General features: G+C 37.9%; 1 protein-coding gene, 1 long non-coding RNA gene and 1 pseudogene across 7 annotated transcripts; 2 read left to right on the forward strand and 1 right to left on the reverse strand.

Moving 5' to 3' along the window:
* The first annotated feature begins 1,436 nt into the window (after positions 1 to 1,436).
* Positions 1,437 to 6,678, forward strand: LOC133718500 (disease resistance protein RUN1-like; annotated as a pseudogene).
* Positions 6,679 to 6,906: 228 nt separating this feature from the next.
* On the forward strand, positions 6,907 to 25,217 carry LOC133718499 (disease resistance protein RUN1-like). Of its 3 annotated transcripts, none has more exons than XM_062145349.1 (7): positions 6,907 to 7,569; positions 8,142 to 9,228; positions 9,404 to 9,832; positions 9,920 to 11,707; positions 11,802 to 12,905; positions 13,321 to 13,448; positions 24,678 to 25,217. In XM_062145349.1, exons 1-5 carry the CDS (start codon positions 7,088 to 7,090, stop codon positions 12,876 to 12,878), a joined length of 4,863 nt encoding a protein of 1,620 aa, XP_062001333.1. In that variant the 5' UTR covers positions 6,907 to 7,087; the 3' UTR covers positions 12,879 to 12,905; positions 13,321 to 13,448; positions 24,678 to 25,217. The 3 variants fall into 3 exon arrangements, with proteins under 3 accessions (XP_062001333.1, XP_062001334.1, XP_062001331.1); XM_062145350.1 differs by lacking the exon at positions 24,678 to 25,217 and adding an exon at positions 14,474 to 14,992; XM_062145347.1 differs by lacking the exon at positions 24,678 to 25,217 and adding an exon at positions 14,469 to 14,988.
* LOC133718747 (uncharacterized) lies at positions 16,127 to 20,139 on the reverse strand. 4 transcript variants are annotated; one of them, XR_009850549.1, is made up of 8 exons: positions 19,917 to 20,139; positions 19,146 to 19,430; positions 19,013 to 19,036; positions 18,251 to 18,770; positions 17,729 to 17,858; positions 16,917 to 17,064; positions 16,690 to 16,734; positions 16,127 to 16,321 (listed from the first exon to the last, which is right to left on the reverse strand). It is a non-coding gene; the product is annotated as an uncharacterized LOC133718747 (long non-coding RNA). The 4 variants fall into 4 exon arrangements; XR_009850546.1 differs by lacking the exons at positions 19,146 to 19,430; positions 19,917 to 20,139 and having other exon boundaries at positions 18,636 to 18,770; positions 19,013 to 19,101; XR_009850545.1 differs by lacking the exons at positions 19,146 to 19,430; positions 19,917 to 20,139 and having other exon boundaries at positions 19,013 to 19,101.
* Positions 25,218 to 25,737: the final 520 nt, after the last annotated feature.

A 25,737-nucleotide genomic window follows, 5' to 3' on the forward strand; every position in this document is an offset into this window, starting at 1 on the left:
CCCCACTTAGGGTATATGCCATCAACTAGGTAATAACATTGACGATAATGCCTATTACGTACCTAGTAGCTCACTTCAGGGGTTTCACCAACGCATTGAGCATTGAACAACGGTGAACATCCAAGGACGTTAATATCATTCAGGGAACCTGGAAGTCCGAAGAAGGCATGCCAAATCCAAGTATCGTATGAGGCCACCGCCTCTAAGATGATTGTGGGCTTCCCCTTGTAGCCAGTATACTGCCCTGCCCATCCGGTGGGACAATTTTTCCATTGCCAATGCATACAATCAAGGCTACCGATCATCCCCGGGAATCCCCATTCTGCAGCTTTGTCAAGCAGCCGTCGCAAATCTGCCGGTGTTGGTCGGCGGAGGTAAGTCTCATGGTACACATTCCAGATTGCTTTTGTGAAGTGCTCAAAATCTCAATGGCAGTGGACTTCGCAATATCTAGGTAATCATCGCAAAAATCAGCTGTGATGTCATACGCGAGCATTCTCATGGCGCATGTCAGCTTTTGTTCAGTGGATAAGCTGAGTCTCCCACAAGCATCTCTTGTTTGAACAAAATATGGGTCATAGTTGGCCACGTCGCGCATCATCTTGTCAAAGACCCAAGGTTGCATTCTATATCGCCTGCGAAAAATGTTTGGTTCATACCTGCACGGATCCGTGAAGTATTGAGCTTTGAGTCGAAGATCCATCAGCTCTCGATCCCTGGCCTTATAGGTACGACCTTCTGAAGAACCACCCCATTGTGAATCCTCATCTTCCAGATTTTGGATTTGCAAGGCAGCGGCAGACATCATCAAGTTTCGTCGACGGCTTCTCGTGACGGCCTCTTCTTGATCTTTCTGCAACCATTTCGTCAAACGATTCATTGCAGAAATGGTTTGACAAAATCAAAACGGAAAAGAAAGAAAGATTTGTGTGATTTGGATATGAGAAGTGTTTGTGAATTTGTGAGAGATGAGGATGATAATGACCCCATATTTATGGACGGATTGAGTTCATTTCATTAGATAAGATATGACACGTGGCAGACAAAGACTCGACCCTAATTTGGACAGCCAATTAGAAATTGACACGTGGCGCTGATATCACATCGAAATTCGGCTGTTTGGCATATATGCCGACACAAAACATCAAAATATCTTCTAAATAGTTAGATTTTTTGTCGTATGTGCCGACACTTTTGTCGTATATGCCGACACAAAAAAAAATTTTAAAACTTTTTTTAAATTCATTAAATAAATTATCATAATTTTTAAATATTATGATAAAATGTTAAATTATTTTTTTTACCTTATTTAATTAAATTAACATTTTTTTAATATAATATTCATCAAAATTATACTCATATTATATTTTAGTCAAGAATAGTGAAAATAACACCTCCCATAGTTGGAGATAATTCTCGTCCTATATGAATAGTGCAACAAGGGGTGCTAAAATGAATCCCATGGTTGGTTGGAGTTGCCCTAATGAATCCCATGGTTGGTTGGAGTTGCCCTAATAGAACTTCTTCTGGTGGTCATTGCAAGTATGATGTCTTCCTCAGTTTTCGAGGGGAGGACACTCGCAAAAACTTCGTTTGCCATCTTTACAGAGCTCTAGAACAGAAAGCAATCTACACCTTCATCGATTCTGAAGAGCTCGAAAAAGGCAACAAAATTTCCGGAGCTACTCAACGCTGTTGCCGAATCGAGGATTTCGGTTGTAGTTTTATCTCAAAACTACGCCACTTCCACTTGGTGCTTAAAAGAGCTCGTCAAAATCATGGAATGCGAGGATAAGAAGAAGCAGATTGTGGTGCCCATTTTCTATGAAGTAGATCCCTCCGATATTCGAAAATTGGAGAAAATGTTTGGGGAAGCTTTTGCCAAACATGAACAAAATCGTAACCTCGGCAAGGAAGTATTGGAGACCTGGAAAACTGCACTAAAAAGAATCACGGATCTGTCTGGCTGGGATTCGCGACACTATAAGTGAGTTAATTCTATATGCTGCCCTTTAGTTCTTTACTTGAATTCTTACCATTTTTGCACTTTCAAAATTCCAACCTGCTTATTCTTTACAACTATACAGTATAGATTAGTTACCCGGTTCGTGTCTTCGCGATGTGCTAGTTAACTTCTTCATCTACTTTTTCTTGGTCTGAATATGTGCTAGTTCACTTGGAAATTACTTGACTTGATTGGATTTAATTGTTTTAATTTGATCTATTTAGTTGACTTTTTATTATAGCGGACATGGATCAATGTTGTATGAGACGGTATATCTTGCTCTGACTATATACAAACACTCTCGTTTCAAATTTTCCAGGGATGATATCGAGCTTATTGAGAAAATTGTAGGAGACATTTTAGAAAAATGGATTCACATCCCCCGACCCTCCAGTCTAGCGAACAATTTGGTCAGAATGGATCATCACATTAAGGAAATGAGTTTGCGGTTGTGTCGTGGGAAGAATGATGTTGGTGTTGTTGGAATATGGGGTATGGGCGGTATAGGCAAAACAACCATAGCTAGAGCTGTTTATGACAAAATAGTTCATCTATTTGAACACAAGTGCTTTTTTTATAATGTGAAAGAAGGTTTTGCGAAGAAGGATGAAGCACAAATGCGGGGAGAACTTCTATCTATAATATTGAAGGGAGATTTGCAGAGTGTAGGCATTTTCAGTGAAGGTTCCGATGTGATAATGGAAAGGCTAGGTAAGAAAAAAGTTTTAGTTGTTCTTGATGATGTGGAAACTTTTTCCCAAATTGAAGCCTTACTTGGAAATGTTTATTCATTTGGTGTTGGAAGCAGAATCCTTGTAACAACTAGAGATAAGGAATCACTAGCCGGAGTTTATGAGACATATGAGCCCAGGTGTTTACATCATAATGAATCTCTTGACCTCTTTAAGAAGCATGCCTTCAGAACAAACCAACCCAGTAAAGAGTATAGTGATCTCTCAAACCGAGCCATAGAGTATGCTCAGGGTCTGCCTTTAGCACTTAAAGTCTTGGGAGCTTCTCTTTATGACAAAAGTATACACCAGTGGAAAGAGTTGTTAAAGAAAATCAAGAAAATCCCGGAAAGGAAGATTATGGATGTGCTTCGAACAAGCTTTGAGGGACTAGACGAATCAGAGAAGGACATATTTCTAGACATTGCATGTCTCTTTAGAGAATGGGATGAAGATTTTGTAACAGGAGTACTAGACAGTTGTGGCTTCTATCCCCACAATGGATTAAGAGTTCTAGTTGACAGAGCACTCATAACTATATCAGAAGATGGTGAACTCAACATGCATGATTTACTACAAGAAATGGGTAGAGAATCGTCCGCCTAGAATCTACTAAAGAACCTGGGAAGCGCAGTAGGTTGTGGAGTTATGAAGATGTTAATCGTGTATTGACTCAAAATACTGTGAGTTATTCAATCATGATCATTCTCTAGCTCTTTTTCATGTCAAATGTGTACATAATGTTTGGTAGAAAGATTCAACGTTGACCAAAATCAAATTCATGGGAATCTTGTATTAACTTTATTATAATGTTCTAGAATTTTGCAATAACATTTAATTTTCTATTGGTTATGCAGGCTACGGATGCAGTTGAATGCTTAATGCTTGACTTGTCGAACTCAAAAGTCGACCGATGCATAAGTACTGGAGCCTTTGTTAGAATGACAAAGCTAAGACTACTCATAATCTATTATTCATTCAAATCCATCTTTTATTTCTCGTACTATGATGATGGACACGTTGATGACTGTAAACAACTCTTGAGGGGGGACTTCGAGTTCCTTTCTCATGAATTGAGGTTTCTCTTATGGCATGGATGCCCACTAAAGTCTTTGCCATCAACCTTTATCCCGAAGAACCTTGTTCACCTTGACATGCGTGGTAGTCACATTCGAGAACTTTGGGAAGGAATCAAGGTACGATCATCTACATATCATTTTCTTGTTTCAAAATTATAGATTTCTATGTGCCCCATATATGAAGAAATGTTTTCCCGGTGTTTTAAATGCAGCCCCTACAAAATCTGAAAGTCATCAAGTTAAGTTACTGTCAATACCTTGTCAAAATCCCCGACTTAACTGAGGCGATAAATCTTGAGAAACTATTTCTCAATGGGTGTTCAAGTTTATTTGAGGTTCATTCATCCATTTCTGCTTTTCAAAAACTTCATTTCTTGGATCTAGACGGGTGCAAACAACTTAAGATTCTCCCAAGCAGCATTCAGATGAAATCTCTAAGGATCCTTATTCTTTCTGGCTGCTCAAATCTTGAAAAGCTTCCAGAGATTGCAGACCTTATGACGGAGCTAAAAGAGCTTTATCTAGGTGGGACTGCAATTAAAGAACTACCCCCATCTATCAACAATCTCATTGGGCTTGGCGCTTTGAATCTGAAAGGTTGCACAGAACTTAAGACTCTATCAAGCAGCATTCATATGAGTTATCTCCGGACCCTTAACCTCGATGGCTGTCCAAATTTTGAAAATTTTCCGGAGATTTTAGGAATCATGAAGCAGCTACCAGAGCTTCGTTTAGATGGGACCGCGATAAAAGGACTGCCCTCGTCATATGATCTGCTTCTGGGTATTAAAAAGTTGAGTATGAGGAACTGCAAAAGCCTTGTCTCTCTTCCCGACAGTATCTGTAATTTGGCACACCTTACTCATCTGGATCTCACAGGTTGCACAGAACTTAAGACTCTATCAACCAGCATTCATATGAGTTCTCTTGGAAACTTAACCTCGATGGCTGCACAAATCTTTAAGAGTTTCCAGAGATTTCAGGAATCATGAATGAGCTATCAGAGCTTTTTTTAGATGAGACCACAATTAAGGGACTGCCCTCATCAGTTGATCTGCTTGAGGGGCTTGAAGAATTGAGTATGAGGAACTGCAAAAGCCTTGTCTCTCTTCCCGACAGTATCTGTAATTTGGCACACCTTACTCATCTGGATCTCATTGGTTGCACAGAACTTAAGACTCTTCCAACCAGCATTCATATGCGTTCGCTCCAGACCCTTTACCTCGATGGCTGCTCAAATCTTGAAAAGTTTCCAGAGATTTCAGGAATCATGAATGAGCTATCAGAACTTGTTTTAGATGAGACCACAATTAATGGACTGCCCTCATAAGTTGATCTGCTTGAGGGGCTTGAAGAATTGAGTATGAGGAACTGCAAAAGCCTTGTCTCTCTTCCCGACAGTATCTGTAATTTGGCACACCTTACTCATCTGGATCTGTCTGGGTGCTCAGTACTTCATAACTTGCCTCATAAATTGGGGGACTTAGAATCCTGCCAGGTCCTCAACGTAAGGGAAAGTGGTATAAAACAACTTCCATTCTCTATCCTACGTTTGGGAAAGCTTGTGACAGATTATCATGTATTGGATGTGAAGAGATGATGGCACCCTTGTCAGCATGGCCAACATCAATGGAAGAATATTGTAGTTACTCTGTCCTGCTACATCTTCAGTTAAGTGACTGTAATCTGTTCGAGTTATCGGATGGTATTGCTCGTTTATCTTAGGTAGTGCTTAATACTACTGTGACAAACTTTTTTTTTTGTCTTTTCCTGTTTTTGCTTGGTAGTCAAGTCAATAGACTCAATACTTTGTGCTAGACCGACACTTCTAAAGAAGCAAACATAACAGACCCAATACCAAATTTTAGAGGCTAGAGTGAAGCTATGAATAATGGTCCGAGTCTGGGTTGTATTGTAGTTTTTCGGTTGTTGTTGGACTTTAAATATGTTACAGCTCTATACTAATGTTTGTGGGGATCCAGTTTGTGACTGTTGGCCAATGTTTGTGATTCAAGCCTTTTCATTGTGTTTGTAGTTTGTGCCTGTTGGACTATGCTTTTGTAGTTGTGTCATTCTGTTGGGTCCTCTGGCTTTTGCTTTTATAGTACTGGAGTCTTTGGGACAATGGTAATTCAGGTTGTAAGATAATTTTGATTGCAGCTAGCTAGCCAGGTCACATGAACTTGGAAGAACCGGAGCTGCAGGATGAATGTCGTTTTTTATCAATGAAGCTACCGCACAAGGCGTTTTTGCAAGGTCTTGCAGAAAGGTACATTTATATAACTTGAAGTGTCTGGAACTTTTAATGGTAGTTTAGTGATTGCATTTCACTGGCAAATATTTAGATTTTATTTTGAAGAAAGGCTCTTGACCCAGGTTTCGTTTACGACATTCAGCCGAGCTCAAGGTGTTGGCCACCCCAGGGGACTTCAACTATAGCATGATTTCTGTTAAGTTCCCAGAGAAGACTCATGCTTCGGTTTACCGTTTAAAGTTCATGGAATTGTCACTGATGTTGGCTTTTCAAGTTACCATGCCATGGTTTCGCCATTCAAGGGTGGTTATGTGGAAGTTGAGCAGCGGATTTCTGAGCTTCTCCAAAGCTAATCAGAAGCTTTCTTACAAAGTGACCTTTACTACAAAGACTAGGCAGACGGAACCTGAGTCTGGGATTTTTTTTGAAACGAATGATTCTCAATGGATGGTTTTATTGCTTTTGATGAATAAACAAATTTTATGTAAACAGCCTTTAATTTTAAGCTCACTCAATCCATATTTTGTCCGGTGGTGGTTAATTATCCCCTCCCCATGATCATCTAGCTTGTCTGATGACTAGAACAGAAGCAAACCAATGTCATGCGTAGTGAGATGAAATGTGAAATTCATATGAAGAAGATCAAATCTGATTCTTGATCATAACAAGTTCATAGCTGCTCAGAATTCAGGAATCCCCCGACCTCACAATTCTTGATGCGAGTCTTTGAAAAATGGGCTGATTGGCCCTTCAAGGACTCATCGTTAATGGGCCATATACAAGTCCAAATATGAGTACTTCCACTTAATTGGATCCATGGGTCGTTAGAATATGTGGGCCTTAAAATATTCGAAAAGAGAACTAGAGAAGCACCCCATCTCGTTGTGATTTGATTTCCTGGGTCCATTTCTGACCATAAGTCAAAACCAGTCCAACGAGAAGAGCAAAACTTGCAGTATTAGGCTCTTGAATGCAATTACAAGATCGAGCATTAGTTTCAATTCCCCTGGACTAATTGATGGCTTCTTCTTCTACAAAATCCGGCGGTCCCTGGAAGTATGATGTGTTCCTCAGTTTTAGAGGAGAAGACACCCGCAAGATCTTCGTCGGCCATCTTTACAGAGCTCTGCAACAGAAAGCAATCAACGCCTTCATCGATTCTGAAGGGCTCAGTAAAGGCAACAAGATTTCAGAGCTACTCACATACATTGAGGACTCGAGGCTTTCGGTTGTAGTTTTATCTCAAAACTATGCATCTTCCACTTGGTGCTTAAAAGAGCTCGTCAAAATCCTGGATTGCATGGATACGATGAAGCAGATAGTGGTGCCTATCTTCTACGAAGTAGATCCCTCTGATCTACGAAAAATCAATGGAAAATTTGCAGAAGCTTTTGCCAAACATGCTGAAAATCCTAGCCTCGACAAGGAAGAGTTGGAAAGCTGGAGGTCCGCTCTAACTAGAGTTGCGGATCTATCTGGCTGGGATTCGACCAAATATGGGTGAGTAATCTTTCTTCAAACTCTCAGTTAGTTTTAGTTTCGTATGTCTGGCTTTTTTCTCTTCTTTACTTTACTTCAGTGGAATTTTTACAAATTTTGCCTCGTAGCTATTTCTCTGGAGTTTAAGTTCTGAATCTTCTGATATGCTTCTCTGTTACCATAAAGGCCACCTATTTCTTTGTAATGAAATCGTGGATTCATACTAACTGAATTTCAAATGTTTTGAATCAACTAAGCTCTATGATGTTCATTTTTCTTCAATTTCTATTCAAGGTTTGTGTGCTATAACTTATGATCCCCTTCTCTTAATCAAATTGTACTTTTTTGGTTTAGTCTTATGTATTTAGTTTTTTGTGGTAGCATACATGCATTAATCTTGGAAACTATAAGTTTAGATACTTGACTCTGATAAGATTACTACAAATTATCAACTGAATCCCGGACATTAGTTTTCATCGCATTTTAGTTTAGTTCTATGTCACTATATGTTCTTTGTACCTGTTTCACAGTACATCTTGCTTTGAGCACTCTTTAATTTAAAAACACAGTTACGCGGATTTCTAACTTTTCAGGGATGATGGCAAGCTTATTGAGGAAATTGTTGACAATACTCGGAAAGAACTGATCAACACATCGTCGAGTAAAGCCAATGGCTTGGTTGGAATGGATTCCCACATTGCAGAAATGAATTCAAGATTATGTCTTCAGGTGAATGATGTTCGGGTTGTTGGAATATGGGGTATGGGTGGTTTAGGAAAAACAACCATTGCTAGAGCTGTTTACGACGAAATTGCTTGCCAATTCGAACACTCTTGCTTTCTTGATAATGTCAAGGAAGCTTTTATAAGTAAGCGTGAAGTACAAATGCAGGTTGATCTTATATTCAGATTGTTGAAGGAAAAGGTGCAGAGTGTAGATTTGGACAGAGGTCGGAAGATGATAATGGAAAGGCTAGGTATGAAAAAAGTCATAGTTGTTCTTGATGATGTGGAAACTTTTGCCCAAATTGAAGCCTTGCTTGGAAAACTACATGCATTTGGTGAGGGAAGTAGAGTCATTGTAACAACTAGAAATAAGCAATCGCTAAGTGGAGTTAATGAGACATATAAGCCCACTTATCTAAGTGATGTTGAAGCTCTTGAGCTATTTACGAAATATGCCTTCAGAACAAATCAACCCAATGGAGACTACGATCATCTCTCAAGGCGTGCCATAGAATATGCTCAAGGTTTGCCTTTAGCACTTAAAGTCTTGGGGGCATTTCTTGATGACAAAGATGTATGTGAATGGGAAGCCGTGCTAGAGAAATTGAAGAAAATCCCACATATAGAAATTCAGGATGTGCTTAGAACAAGCTTTGATGGACTAGACCATACAGAGAAAGAAATATTTCTAGATATTGCATGTCTCTTTAGGAAATGGAACAAAGATTTTGTCACAGAATTTCTAGATAGTTGTGGCTTCTTTCCCCGCAATGGATTAAGGGTTCTAGCTGACAGAGCACTCATAAATATATCAAAAGACGATGACCTCACCATGCACGATTTACTACAAGAAATGGGTAGAGAAATTGTCCGCCTAGAATCTCCAAAAGAACCTGGAAAATGCAGTAGGTTGTGGAGTTATGATGATGTTAGTCGTGTATTGACTCAAAATACGGTGAGATATTCAATCATGATCATTTTCTAGCTCTTTTCCATGTCATATGTGTACTTGATGTTTGGTGGAAAGATTCAACTTTGACGAAAATCAAATTCACGGGAATGTTGTATTAACTTTCTGATAATGTTCTAGATATTTTGCACTAACATATAATTTGCTATTGGTTATGCAGGCGACGGATGCAGTTGAATGCTTAATCCTAGACTTGTCGAACTCAAAAGGCGACCTATGCATACATACTGGAGCATTTGTTGGAATGACGAAGCTAAGACTACTCATAATTTATTATTCATTCTTCAATATATGTGATTCCTTCGACTATGACTATGACAATGACTATGACTGTGACGAAGGCTATTTTGAATACGTTAAAAGCAGTGAGGATTTTGGGAAGGATGTTTGTTGGAAAGAGGATTTTTGTCCCGTTGATGGTTGTAAACAACTCTGGAGGGGGGACTTGGAGTGTCTTTCTCATGAATTGAGGTTTCTCTTATGGCATGGATGCCCGCTAAAGTCTTTGCCATCAACCTTTATCCCGAAGAATCTTGTTAGACTTGACATGCGTGGTAGTCACATTAAACAACTTTGGGAAGGAATCCAGGTACAATCATCTATGCATATTTTTCTTGTTTGAAAATTATTAATTTCTATATACCCCATTTATGAATTCCTGGTGTTTTAAATGCAGCCCCTGCAAAATTTGAAAATCATCAAGTTAAGTCACTGTCAATACCTTGTTGAAATCCCTGACTTAATTGAGGCGATAAATCTGCAGAAACTATTTCTTGATGGCTGTTCAAGTTTATTTGAGGTTCATTCATCCATTTCTGCTCTTCAAAACCTTCATTTCTTGGATCTAAAGGGGTGCAAGCAACTTAAGATTCTGCCAAGCTGCATTCATATGAAATCTCTACAGATCCTTCGTCTTTCTGGCTGTTCAAATCTCGAAAAGTTTCCAGAGATTTCAGAGGTTATGATGAAGCTAAAATGGCTTTATTTAGATGGGACTGCAATTAAAGAACTGCCCACATCTATTAACAATCTCACTGGAATTGTTACTTTAGATCTCACAGGTTGCACAGAACTTAAGACTCTATCAACCAGCTTTCATATGAGTTCTCTTCAGAGCCTCAACCTCGATGGCTGCTCAAATCTTGAAAAGTTTCCGGAGATTTCAGGAATCATGAAGGAGCTACCAGAGCTTTGTTTAGATGGGACGGCAATAAAAGGACTGCCCTCATCAATTGATCAGCTTGAGGGGCTTAAACACTTAAGTATGCGGGACTGTGAAAGCCTTGAATTTCTTCCCTACAGTATCTGTAATTTGGCAGACCTTAAACATCTGGATCTCACAGGTTGCACAGAACTTAAGACTCTACCAACCAGCATTCATATGCGTTCTCTTCAGACCCTTAACCTCGATGGCTGCTCAAATCTTGAAAAGTTTCCGGAGATTTCAGGAATCATGAAGGAGCTACCAGAGCTTTGTTTAGATGGGACGGCAATAAAAGGACTGCCCTCATCAATTGATCAGCTTGAGGGGCTTAAACACTTAAGTATGCGGGACTGTGAAAGCCTTGAATTTCTTCCCTACAGTATCTGTAATTTGGCAGACCTTAAACATCTGGATCTCACAGGTTGCTCAGAACTTAAGACTCTACCAACCAGCATTCATATGCGTTCTCTTCAGACCCTTAACCTCGATGGCTGCTCAAATCTTGAAAAGTTTCCGGAGATTTCAGGAATCATGAAGGAGCTAGTAGTGCTTGGTTTAGATGAGACCGCAATTAAAGGATTACCCTCATCAATTGATCTGCTTGTGGGGCTTAAACACTTAACTATGCGGAATTGCAAAAGCCTTGTCTCTCTTCCCGACAGTATCTGTAATTTGGCAGACCTTACACTTCTCCATCTGTCTGGGTGCTCAGCACTTCATAACTTGCCTGAGAAATTGGGAGACTTAGAATCCTTAGAGGACCTGGACGTAGATGATAGTGGTGTAAAACAACTTCCATTCTCTATCCTTCGTGTGCGTTTCGTATTATCATGTATTGGGTGTAAAGAGATGACGGCACCCTTTTCAGCATGGCCATCATCAGTGGAAGAATATTGTAGTTACTCTGTTCTGCTACATCTTGATTTAAGTGACTGCAATCTGTTGGAGTTATCAGATGGTATTGCTCATTTATCTTCATTGGTAACATTAAAGCTGTGCAGAAACAATTTGGAGAGCTTACCTGTGACAATGAATCAACTTGGTTGGTTAACACATCTTGAATTGGAAGCTTGCAAGAGGCTGAAATCAATACCAGAGCTTTCATCGAGTATAAATTACATAGATGCGCATGATTGCACAGCTTTGGAAACAGTTTCAACACCAAAAACTAGAAATCTTGACTTCAGATTTTCTAATTGCTTCCGGCTGGTACAAGCAAATTTGTTTAGAGATATTGTTGAAACTCATTCTCTCGACCAGGTCTCTCTCTCTCTCTCTCTCTCTCTCTCTCTCTCTCTCATGTAAAACTGACACACATACAGGTCCCAAAATTAAGTTTTTATTTGTTGTATAGGATAATCATCTGCGACCTCTGTGCTTCAATATGTGTCTTCCTGGAAGTGAAGTTCCAGAATGGTTCAACCTTCGGGATACGGGGTGTTCAGTAACTTTCCATGTTCCACTGAATAGTTTCAATAACAAGCTTTTAGGATTTGCTATATGCATTGTTATTAACTTCAGTGGTGCTCGTCATGATGTATCTAAAATGTATGGAAGATGTAATTGGACCTCAAAAGGAAATTGGGGTGAGCAATACTTCTTCCAATTAGATTTGGTTGGCCAGCAGTACAGAACTCACAGATTTCTAGAGTCAGATCACCTGTTCATGGGATATATGTCATGGTCTGAATATGGCTGGATTGCAAAACATAGATTAGATGCATTTACGATTGGGGTAGAAACTGGAACATATTTTCCAACACACGGTTGCTTTACTAGTAGCTGCGGTGTTCGTTTAGTTTATGCTAATCACGAGGAGATGGGAAATAGCGTGACACAGCCCTTAATTCCTGTGGATAGCCGGGAAGGGGGAGTGGACGGCCAGAGAATGGAGGATGCGGTGCAGCAGGGGGAGGATTCCTGTGCTAAAGGAGGGGTGTCAGGGCTTGGAGCACCGTTTTTTCCGAACCAGTTGGAAATAAGAGAGAGTGAAACAGAGTGGGAGGCAGAGTCATCAGAGTCGGGTGAAGGGAGAGGCAGGTATCAAACATTGGAGATGTTACTAGAGCCACAGATGGAGAGTAAAAAAGAGGAGATAATGGTGGTGGTGAAGCAGGGGGAGGGGTGCCAGGTGTTAGGGTCGGCATTCTCTTTGAGAAAGAGAGAAACAGAAAGAGAAGGAGACAGAGTCACCAGAGTCTCTGATGATGGGGAGATATCGGAGTTGGGCAGCCACTGTGGTCTGGTGGTGCCAAATTCACAGAGTGAGGGCAAAGAAGAGAAAGAATTGATTGGGGACGAGTCGTTGGCTGGAAGAGGGTTGTTAGGGCCACTATGCAGCTGCTTTTACTGGCTGGGTGAAGTATGGCGTGGAAAGAGAGAAGTAGCAGAAGCAGAGGAGTTTGGCTTGCATGAAAGGAAAAAAGAATAGTTGAAGAGGTGACCGTAGTGATCCAAGGTTAGTTTCTCAGTAAAAAGCTTATGCATATCTCTGTGCTGTCTTTGATGATCCTTAAGATCTTCCTGTAATTATACCAATTTTTTGCAACTGAGAACTCTCCAACAATAAAAAAAAGAAACACTCATTGCTCTGCACAGATTCCTTCGTATGTGTTGTTTTGTTGTAGTATGTTGATAATGATGCGAGTTTTAGTGGTATATATGTTCACATAAAATTTCCAACTGAGCAAGCAATACTAGGAAACTCAAGTTTTAAATCCCCTTACCCATATATTGTATTTTCAAACTTAGATCAGCATCTGTTATTGGGCCCCTGAACTGTGCTATTGTAGCTTTTAGCTTTTAGTGGAGAAATTCACTAAGATTTTTTCCTCTATCAAATTTGATGTTTAAGTTGGGCTTGCAAATTTTAGGGGAAGATGTATGAGTTTGGATCATCTGGAATGGTACATTAAGGGGAGGAAAGTACGCCTCAGTGATTGCACTCCCTCTTCAAAAGAATGCTCGTTGTACCACTAACATTGAAGCTGTAGACACCAGGGTGAGTGACTATTAATTGCAATAGCACTAATGATCATTGTTGGTGACTGATTTAAGTGTCTGAACCTTGAGATGGTAATTTGGTGATTGCATTTCCTTGACAAGTATTTAGTTTTTATTGTGAATTCTTGTATATATGATACAAAGTTTGGCGCCATACTGTTGACTTTTGGACAAGTTTTGGTAATATATGCTTGTTGCAGTTGTAGAATTTTCTTCTTGTTGTAAATATTATTATCTATATGGCTGTCCACGTAAATACTTATTAGTTGTGTACTTTGATGTAAACTCTACCTCTATATAAAGGAGGCTAATGAGACTGAATGAGAACACTTCTACTTTTACTTCCTCCCAATTATTCTCTCTTCATCTTCTTCCAACTTTATAACACGTTATCAGCACGCTTGCTCTTATTCATTTTTCTGAAAACTCTATGATGATCTACGAGTTTTATGGTGCAACATTATTGCTAATAACTATAACTCATGATCTATGAGTTTATTTAGAATCTATGTCAATTACGTATATCAAGGTTTATGAAGATATACGGCATATATATATGATATATCTAGCCGATGTCTGTTAATTGCTCAATGGCACATGCACTGTTCCTTATTTATACATGCCATGCGTTTGCTTTCACTAGATTCCATTATGAGATATAGGAATCGCAGCCCACTATGCTCTTAATCAAATCTTAAAATCATGATTTTGTATGCCGTTTTGTTGCATTACACTACCATATAGGATTAATTCCAATTGTCCAGACATTTAATCATCAATTTTGATATCATTGTTTCAAATTGGTCATTGGGATTTTTCTTCATTTTTTATTTCAAGTTCGTCTGCCATGTGTATGTGCTTCTGCAATCCAAGGCTTCTTCTCCCTACTGGGTCTCAATTGGATATTGAGTTTTATTGAATAATCATGTTTTTTTTTTTATTTCCTATACATCTAAAAAAAATCGGCAGTGACCATAAATTGCAGTTTACATTTATTGATCAATATTGTTTCCTGCAGAGAAGATTTAGCATTTATTGGTTCAGGCAAGGCTGAAGAAAGAGGGAGTTTGGTGATTTTGTGTATCCCAATTCCAAACCAATATACACATATACATGATCAGTGCATATTTTAGCCTTTCGATTGAAAGAATTTCAGATCGAGACCTGAAGTCTCTTGATTCAATTACAGAGGGCCTGAAGTTCCTCGAGTTACATAATCAAAATTGCTACATGAAGTTTCTCAGTGCTTATACAATTAACAAGAACCAGAAGTTCCTCAGAGTTATATAATGATCGAAATTGCATGTTGTGATCCCTGATCATAAGAGGGCCTGAAGTTCCTCACCTTATTTTGATATTATGTTCTTGTGCAATTAGAGGAGAGAGACAAGATTATCATATTCGTGAAGTTAACCAGACCAGAAGTTCTGTGTATTTTCTTCATTTATGGAACCAGGAGTTTCCACTGTAAAAATTATTCCATAATTTTTTTTTCTTCTCTGTGATTTTCCTATTTTGTTATGTACTTTCATTACAGTACTTATCTTTTAACTTTTTTGTTATTCATATGGGCCAGCATCTCTATATCTCGAACATATGAATTTCGAATGTAATATTTTTGAACTAGAAGTTCAAAATTTCATAGTAGAACATGAAGTTCTAACAGTAAAACTCAAACCCGAAGCTTTGAGTATAAAAGTGAACTTGAAGCTTCACTTTAGTCACCTTGAGCCTGAAGTTTCGAAAACCAAATTTATTTGAACCCGAAGTTTAAATTACGAAATCTTAGAACTTGCAGTTCGTAGAAAAAAATTCGAACATGAAGCTTCGATTACACATATGATTCATTCATAGTTTATTTGACTTTATGTCAACTCGAACTGGAAGTTGAATTTTCGTATGTCGATTGATACATTCTTTTTTTTTATGCTTACTTAAAACATTCTTATTGTTTTCTTACATTAATTACTATACCATAAGTTCAGTCCACCTTAGAACCTGAAGTTCTAATTGTGCAGACTCGAGCCTTAAGTTTCGAGCATATGGACAGCTTATCGAACAACCACTACAAAAAAAAATTGCAATAGCCACGGCGCCTTGCCGTAGCTAAAAGCTGTTTTGCCGTGGCAAAAAAGCATTTGCGACGGCTCTGCGACGGCAAAGCTTCTGACGCCGTTGGTGGCGTCGCCAAAACCTTTAGCCACGGCAAAATGCCGTCGCAAACCACTTTTGCGACGGCAAAATGATTTGCGACACTTACTCTGCGACGGTTTCATGCTACCCCTAATGCCGTTGCCATTACAAAATTTACTACGGCAAATTTCCGTCGCAGCATAATTAATATTGTGATAAATATATTACTTGCCGCCAAAAATTTTCCTGCCAAATTTGTTTCCCGCCAAATTTGCTTCCCGCTAATTTTTCAATAGCAAATTTTGCTACGGTCTCGTTGCCGTAGCTTCGTGTGTTATATAAAAATATATTCTTGGCTACGGCAATTCACCGATGCTAGTAGCCAACCAGCAAATTTTTTTTTTTAACAAAACCTGTATTTTTGCAACATCCAAAAATTAGATAAAAATATCAATACACAACACATTGTTCATTAACGTCTCATCTATTTCATAGCAATGTAATTAAGTTGCTGCATTCATCAAAATATGTAATTGGAAGAAATACAAAGTTATGCCCAAAACCAAGCACCTAATGAAGACAACCAAGAGTAACACTTAACAAAAATTCCAATATTGCACTATCAGAATATGAACATATTGAAACTCAGTCCATTGCTCTATCACAGCTTGAATCTAGATTCCCTTCTTCTCCTACAGATTCCCTCCGAATTTCATGGTCACTAGTTGCATCCGGAACCTAAGACATCAAAAAAAGAAAATTGATATATCATGTATGGCTTTGCATATCACCCTTTTTCAATGTCACACCATAACCCAATTTCAATAATGAACATCGCAGGTTGCACCATTCTTTATAATCATATTACAAAGAGAATGGCAGTATGAGAGGAAATTTCAAACCAAGTGTCATCAAAGCTAGTGTTTCTTTTACAAGTTGATACTAGTATGTATATTCATCATTGATAAATTAATAAAGGTATATATATGTGAACAACAGCAACGGGCAAACAGATGCTAACAAATATTGGCAATAATGTATCACTTGAAACAATTGTAGGACTGAGGACACATAGACATCCAACACATGAAAAAGATAAGGGTTACCTGCAATTCCCCAAAAAACAAAATTCATGCAAGCTAGCTGAGTTCCTGTAGAAAAGAAAAAGAAACAAGCAACTTTCCATCATTGCCAATTTTTTTATAACATCATTCAAGCATTAGGCATATAAGTAATCTAATTAAAATTGAAATAACAAATAGAGGAAGATCCATAATGCTTTAATGAATGCACTAGTACACACTAAGAAGAACAAGTGAATAAGAATATTTACCTGTTCCCCCACCTAGCACGCAGCTCTAGAATTGCAATGATTGACTTATGGCAACAGAGATAATGAGAGATCCTGCAAGTATGAAGGGGCGTCTTCTTCCCATTTTCAAAGAGCAGTTGTCACTCCAAATACCACCGCAGGGTTGAACCTTAAAAAAACAATAAATTAAACAAATTAAGATAGAAGAGGTACAAGTACAATTGATAAATATCAATATCAGCATCAAAATAAACCCAAGTCCAGATAAAAAGAACACAACATATTAGTATGCAATGAGGACATTAACAACTGTATGAATGACAATCACAGCATATAGATGAATAACTAGTTCCCCAAAGTCATCACGTTATGTAGTAAATCCACTGATACGAGCACAAAAGAGGTGGTGAATTACAGCAAAGGCTACATATTCTCTCCTTATTCGTTTTATACATCCACAAAAGAGTCAGAATCGGAATGAAGTGAAGTTGCAACCTGAATTAAGTTGAACTTTTCTTGCAGTCTATATTAGTGTAGATTATGCAAGAAGTCATTATAAATCAGACTAGGTATAACCAAAATAAAAGCAAGATCCTATCTAATTTTTCTGAAGCAGATTGCAGTTTCTATAATTTCAAGTAAAATTGAATTCAGAAAAATGAGAGTTCATGAAGTCAAATTCTCAAACTCATATCGTTTGCTCACCAATTACTCAATTGAAAACCCTAAAATCACTTCAAATTCAAACTGACCCACAAATTGAGCACAGAACTTTCTAATTCAAGCCTTCAATTTACAAAACAATGTTTATATGAGAGATAGAACTTTCTAACCTTTTCAGTTAAAATAATGTCACTTCCTAGCTTTAGACTCAATGTCTCAGGATTTCCAACCCTCTCCTTTCCTTGCAAGAAGATTGTTCCCAAATAAATGCTAATTACGTCATTGCCAATAGGCCTTGAACTGTTCAAAGCACAAGATATCACTTTTTAAAGAAAGTATAAACTTTTTTCTTAAAAAAGTGATATCTTGTGCTTTGAACGGTTTAAGAAAATATAAACTATCCATCAGAGAATCATATTACTATAGCCATACAATCATAATGCCAAAAGGGAGATTTCACATACTGCTTGTATAAACTTGAATCTCCGAACGGGTAGACCAGCATTCGCGGCAGTATCCTGAGCATAGTTTTCTATTTAGTTGATATTACTGATTTCAGAACTTTATATAATCAGTAATTTATATATTCAAGACCTCAAACATATATAAATTCCTCATCCAACACATCCAGCACTAAATCCAGTAAACCATGAATCAAAAACTCAAACAGTATTCACCCCAAATAAGCTTACCTTATACACAGCTGATCCCTGCAATTCCCAACCAACAACAAAGCTGCAGGAAAAATGAAATTAGGTAGAGACTATAGCAAACATTCTGTTATGCTGCAACTTAGAATATATTGATCTCACATCACAATAGCGAAGACAATAACGAACAAGAACAAAACAGATAACTCTAATGCATTTGTAAATGAAAAGAAAAAGTAGTAACCCTTAGCATCCATTCCACTATGAAATCCAAAAATAAACAAATGACACAATTATCCATGGCATCTACCCCAAGTAAATAAGCACTAAGCAGAATCCCTAACAACTGATATTATAACTAATGACATACTTCAAAAGTATAAACAGAAAGGCTAGTAAAAACAGAAACAAAATGAAGAAATTATACCATGAAATTAGATTGCTAGCAAGGTAAATATGCAGTAACCCAACTTTAGATAACAGAATTCTCGTACAAGTCAAGCTTTAGATAACCACTGTCTTTTCCTTGTTTTCTTCCACACCAGAATTGTTTACCACTACCCTGTTCAGGAACCCCAAAAAAAAAAAAAATAAAGGAAAAAAGAAATGCTTAATCACCACACAGAAAACAGAAAAAGTACAATTATAATAGAATCAACCACTGAACCTGAACCAAAGTATTACAATTAAGGAGTTACAATAGCCCATGGACAACGTATTAAAAAAAGAGATTATACAGACATTAGCCCATCGACATGAAAAAGAAAAAAACTGTGCAATTATGGAGAAGAACAGAGGGGTTACCTGGAACCATAATTGCTCAAATACCTGCAAATTTCAAAGAAAACCACAGGAAAAAATCAATTAGGTAGGAAACTCCATAGTATCTGAGAACTTCTTCCCAGGTTCACATAAGCAAGAACATAATATCAGATACCTCGCTTGTAAGTGCCAGATCTGACCCAGCCTCATGATAGTCAGATAGTCATATCCAAAACAACTTGAGAGACTCTATTGTTGCAGCAGATAGTCTGGACTGGGTTTTTCATGTGAATCTAAATTCTTCAGTTACATAATCTCTGAAATGCCGCTTAGTGTCTTCTTTGGCAACGTGGTTCTTGACAGCTTTGAGAAGGTGGCGGTATGCCTTAGCAACTTGCAAAGCTTCAGCAGTCATTTCCAACAACTCTCTAGCTTATACAACCTCTTCTATTTCTCCACCCTGCATCATCAATTGAGGGGTTTCTCATCATGAATGGGCATACTCATAAGTCAATTTTGAAAACTCCACGGTAACAACAGATAAATGAAAACCAATTCATAAAACACAGACTCTAATTTTGAGAAAGGCCAATACGAAAGTTAAAAATTAACAAAAACATTACTCAAATCTACAGGAGGAGAAAAACAACAGAAGAAGCAGAACCATTAGCAAAATTACACAACCAACAGATGCATACAGCTGCTATAAGACATTAAGAGCTTAATTCGAAAAGAAGGGTTATGGGTGCCAATGAAACAAGATTGAAACTTGACTAGAGTCTAGAATCCAACAGTTCAAGCACAATGAATCATAAAAAGGGTTGAATTTCACAAAAACTCACAGAAATTAAATTAAAGCATGAAACTTTCGATATTATCTAATTGAAAACTGCGAATTGCAAATCAAACGTATCAATTAAAGTTTGAAAGGGTTGAAATTTCATACCAACGAAGAGCGATTTAGGGCTAGATGTGAGAGAGGCTGAGAGAGAAGGCTTTGGGGGTTTTCTTTTGGTTCGGAAAGATCTGGTTTCAGTCTTCAGAGCAGCCGCGCGCGCAGAGAGAAAGAGAGAGCAAGAGCTACTGAGCGATGAAGAAGCTGAAGCCGCCGGTTCCGATCTGGTTCTGAGCCGCTGAGACAAAGTGATATGTATAAGAGAGAGAGAGAGAGCGACAACAACTGAGCCGCTGAGCGAGAGAGAGAGAGCACTGAGCGGAGAGACTGAGCACGGAGGACCAGCGACGGGAAGTTCCGATCCGATCTGCTTCAGAGAGATCGAGAACAGAGAGAAAGAGAAAGAGGGATGCGGTAGAGAACAGGGATTGAGAGAAATAGGCTAGGGTTTTTTTATGAGAAAATAGATTTAATAAGAGAATTGGGCTCGTAGTTGTTCTCTAGTTGCGACGGCATTTTAGACGCAGTCGCCAAGTATTGGAAGTTTGCGACTGCAAACGTTCGCCGAAGATAAATATTAAAGTTTGGCTACCCCTTTGCCACGGCGTAGCAACTCAGTCGCAAGTTTAACGACGGCGTAATTTTGCCGAAGCAAAAAGTCAATTTTTTGCGACGGCAAAAGGGTGCCGACGCGAAACGGGGTAGCCGTTGCAATTATTTTTTGTAGTGAACTTTAATCTGAGTCAACCTCAAACCTTAAGCTTTGAGTGGATTATTTTGACACCAATTTAAAAGTAAGCAGATATTTAACCGTTGGTTTATGACAAACGAGTATGAGTATACCCCAAATTTGTTATCGTGGATTTTGTAATTAAAAGAGATCAGAACCTGTAGTTCCTTGATCCTTAATTACATGTGGACCTGAAGTTCCTCAATGATCATACTAACTAGATGACCATCTAAAGTCCTTCACTCATTATGGTCATGAAGTTTAAACTCGACATTTCGAGTATATTATTTTGGCCAGAAGTTCAAAATGCATTTGATGTTAATCTACATCAAACAACAATACAATAACAATACAATAACTGAACGTCATGTTTTAACTGTATAACACGGACCAGAAGCTTCGTGTATATCCTATGAGATCCACCGTTCAATTCTTACAAATTTGATTTGTGTCATCTTCAAACTTATGTTTTGAGTGACTCTCAGGCAATGCAATTTTATGCATGGTGTCCAGAAAATATTATTAAAGCTTATGCTTATGAGGCTAATATAACAATCATCTCAGATCTTACATATTTGATTGATAGCTCCAGAAGAGCACACATTATTGTCCCTTTGCATTATGTGCCTCCAATATTACTAGAGATGTATAATCTACTCGTCTCATAGATCTCATTGTATAGTAAGAAAGCCGATTGACATGGTTATACCATGAAATGCCACCAGAAGTGGATCATGGCAAGGGAGAAATCAGGAGTCAATGTAAATACTGCCCTAACATCCATACATGTGAGGAAATTGTAAATTAGGCGTGTGTCGCCTATGGTACACTATATGGTGGATGATTATCAAGCCACTTTCGAAAAGGCACTGGTCAAATTAAATTGCATTGACTAATAAGAACATTGAGATTCATTTCACATGCCTGATGTCTTTTGCTTACAATAAGCAAATTGAAAGAATTATTGTGTTATTTCACAAATTTTTGTAACCTCTTGAGTTTCCATTGAAACTAAATGTTTCTTAATCTGATTATCTTAGAACGCCATGTTCCTCAAGAAGTTGTTACAAAATGGAAAAAATCAAAATCTCAAGTTTCTTGGATCTCCGATTATATGAGGGCCTGTAGTTCCTTCTCTTTATGACTATAAATATATACGTGACAGAGAACTTGAGGTTCTCCACGTGATACGTGAGAATGTTACTCTATTATTATGGATTATAGTCTTCAACTTGAAATTTTCAAGTATATCATTTTGGCCACCAGTTCAAAATGAATTTGGTCCATTCCAATTGTCAATATTTCACAATTGATGTTTACTCAAGCTACGGTAACACTCATATCATGAGTTGTAGATCTTGATTTATGGCTCCAAATGAGCTACTATCATGTTACCGAATTTGAAATATTGTTGCATTAATTGCTTCCTATATGGTTGGAGAAGACTTTATGCCATCAAATATATACTGTATCGAATTTTCACAGTAAATTGAGGCATATATGTAATGTCATGAACTAGAAGTCCATTGAACCAAATACACTATTTGGCATGATCGATTACATTATCTTTTGTCTACCATGTTGCGTGGAATCACTTACAAGTTTGATGACTGCTAATCTTACTCATAAGCAGATTGTTTATTTACCGCATATTTGCAAGTTGTCACTTTAATGAGACAATCCTCCTGCAATGAGGGGGAGAAAGATTGTTCCTGAAGAACGATATGAATTGGTGTGAGATATTTATCCACTGTCTCATTTTGATTCTGGGAAATATCTAAGCTAGTGACAAAATTATATGCTAAATGCAAAGACCATCTGCTTGGGTTAAAGTCCCTGAGACCAACCATATTAATACAAACAATGTAGACTCCATTTGATTTATGGAATGCAAGTGTATCCAATTGACATGGTTCTTCTGAAGAGAATGTCATTAAACAATATCACAGCTCCTAATATGGCTACACATACAGAGGATGTAGGTACGCCATTAGGAAATAGTGTCTTAGTGATACAATAATAAATCAATATGGTTGATGCTGATGAATAAAGCATGTTTTGACCTAAATCTTGGTTTGGGTTCGCCACCAACCAATGAGCATCTTCACTCCAAAGAAAGTGATAGATTTTTGAACGCATCTTTTGAGCATGGTCAAAATAAGACAGTATTCCCGTCGTTAGGGGGAGGAAAGACTACTGTCATTTGAATAACGGCATGAATTTGTGTGGATTATATCCACCAGGTCTAAAGTTTTAAGCTCCCAAAACAGGGAAGATTATACAAGCCCTATAAATGCTCATACACGAGATTATAAGTAAAAAGATCCACATTTGCTACGTGATTCATCTATGAGAGATGATTGTCCTAGAAGCGACAATGTATGCCCAAAAAGTGGCATGGGTACCCAATATCAATAAGCTTATTATAGCTAATGCATGCATATAAGAATGTGTGGGATCTATGATTAATGATCATCGATGATAATTTACATTTGGTAGCTACCAAAAATCATTAAGGGCTGTATTGACACGTTTCATTATGAATGTCGACAAAGTATATTATTGGTCAAATTGGAAAGAGGCAATTCCAATGAAATTGAATATTCGAAACGTGATGAAATACTTGGACCTTTAACCCTACATGGTACAAAAGGGTATTTGTCAAAAGTGAAGATAAATCACTACGACACAATGTCTATTTATAGAGACATGAGATTGTGAACATCTTCCCTTATACGAATGACAATTTTCTATAAGTACAGTGTTACATATAGTTGTTATATTGACGAGAGATTTATGGCACGTTGTCATCGTATATTATGAAGATCTTAAAGACACATTGCTAAAAGCAAAATCTCAAAAGCAAAGTGTCATAATAAGCGTATTGCTTATCAAATCCTCAAGGGATTCAAATACATGAATGATTCAAGTTCATGAAAGGTTGAAAGAGCCTGAAGCTCACTCATGGAATCAAAGAGTCAAAAGCTAGCTCATATGTACTCATTTCGTTCTAGTCAACGAGATCTAAATTGCCTTAATGAGTACTATGATGAGACTACTATCGAATTCGAATTATGAATATAATGTTGCAACATATTCTAACTTTTGCAAAGTTATGAATTACTTAGAGCTCTTGAAGAGCTTATATGAGACATATCAATACATAAAGATATTGATATTTATGGCTAGGTATGCCATGGTGATTTTTCCTATGTTTTAAACTATACAAAGATAAATGTATCAATTTCTTTATATTCTCTAGCTTTGTTAGTATTGCTTTAACTTTGCAGGTATGAAAATTTGTGATGAGCCCCTATATGCAAAGCACACATGGTCGCACCTCAGTGATAGACACATCAAACCACTATACATGGTACATGTAGCTTATCACATACATAATTGAGGCTTGCAACAATCAGGGGGAGATTCTCATCAGGGGGAGCATCCAGAAGCATGCTACCTAGGACATATGCGCGTTGTGCTCTTTTTGTCCTTCGACCAGGGTTATTTTTGTCACACTGGGTTTTTTGTTACCTGGCAAGGTTTTTAACGAGGCAACAACAAGCGCGTCCAATATCATCATTCATTGGTGGACATCCAAGGGAGAGTGTTGTAAATATTATTATCTATATGGCTGTCCACGTAAATACTCATTAGTTGTGTACTTTGATGTAAACTCTACCTCTATATAAAGGAGGCTAATGAGACTGAATGAGAACACTTCTACTTTTACTTTCTCCCAATTATTCTCTCTTCATCTTCTTCCTACTTTATAACACTTCTATATATAGTCCTTTATTTTTTGGGCATAATTTTCAGCTCTTGATGTTACTATCATGAGGATTGTTGAAACTGTCACCATGGATTTCAGTAATGTAAATCTGAGTGCTTGAACAAATTAAATGTGCCGAGATCATATGAAGTCAGCAACAAATTGGAGATGGAAAATGTATTCTTCTCTATTGTAAAAATGTAAAATTCTGTAGTCAATGGCATTGAACAGAACAAACTCACTTGCCCTCTTATTCACACTCAGCTCAATAACCCTCATCTTCTCTCTAATGAACCGTTTCTCTGCACAGATAAGAGGAAAGCAGGAAAGGAAGAGGGAGTCTGGCAACGTATCAATGGTGGAATGTTATCAAAGGTGAGTTGCCCAGCTGGCTGGCTCTCTGAAAGCTCAGGATGTTGTGTTCATCAAATCTTAATAGACCACCCCAACACTTGCAACGGTCTAGGTCCATCTCTTCACCAAAATACATTAGCCTACACAAACTCCAATCCATACATTTACCATCGTCAGCTCTTACAAACCTTACCGATTCAAATGTCAGTCATCGGAATCCGGGACATATATAGGTCAGATCGTAAGTGCGGCAGAATGGTTGATGATGATGTAGTAATCCACTGTACGCACCAAAGTCTCCATTTGTTGTGATCCAAGGTTAGTTTCTGAGTATGTAACAACTAAAAAGCTTACGCATTTCTGTGCTGTCTTTGATGCTCATGGAGACCTTCATGTAATTATACTTCTTACTCATCTTTTATTTTTCACAACTCAGAATTGAAGTCACCAACCCTGAAAAGAGAAATTCCAATTCATCTGCACGAATTCCTTGATATGTGCCGTTTAGTTGTATTTTTCATCCAAATGGCTACAACTTGGATTACTGTTTGGAGTTTTTGAAGGTGTTAATTCTTTAAAGAGACATTATTTTGGCAGATCGATCTTAGTTGTCCCGGCCTCCTCTGTTTGTTACCCAGATATTCTAGTTGGTGGTCAAGAACTCAAGCAAAACAACAATGTGTGAAGACTTCACAGTGAAGTGTAGAATCCAAATGCAAATACAGATCACATTTCTTTGTTTAGAACTAGAAAGTTTTACAGTATATTAATGTACTGATAAATTGAAGTAAATTAGTTCATAGAGAAATAGAGTGGCCCTATGTTAAAAAAAGAAAAAGAAAAAAATAAAAACTAGTTCATGGTCGCTTTCGAAGATTTCAAGTTCGGAAACTTTTCAGTTTTCATTTTCGATGATTTAAGAAAAGGACAGAAATGACCCCTTCTTAGACTCATCATTAATGGGCCCCACGTGGCCATTCAAACAAATATAGTTCTGCATTTCTACCCAATTACCC

Source organism: Rosa rugosa, chromosome 6 (genome assembly GCF_958449725.1).
Source record: "Rosa rugosa chromosome 6, drRosRugo1.1, whole genome shotgun sequence".
NCBI classification, from domain to species: Eukaryota; Viridiplantae; Streptophyta; class Magnoliopsida; order Rosales; family Rosaceae; genus Rosa; species Rosa rugosa.

What these genes read in the sequence shown, in the direction of transcription:
- LOC133718499 (XM_062145349.1), top strand. Translation starts at nt 7,088, where the DNA reads ATGGCTTCTTCTTCTACAAAATCCGGCGGTCCCTGGAAGTATGATGTG. An exon ending in GTGTATTGACTCAAAATACG is followed by an intron (nt 9,229 to 9,403) that starts GTGAGATATTCA and finishes TTGGTTATGCAG; the next exon opens with GCGACGGATGCAGTTGAATG. An exon ending in AAACTCATTCTCTCGACCAG is followed by an intron (nt 11,708 to 11,801) that starts GTCTCTCTCTCT and finishes TTTGTTGTATAG; the next exon opens with GATAATCATCTGCGACCTCT.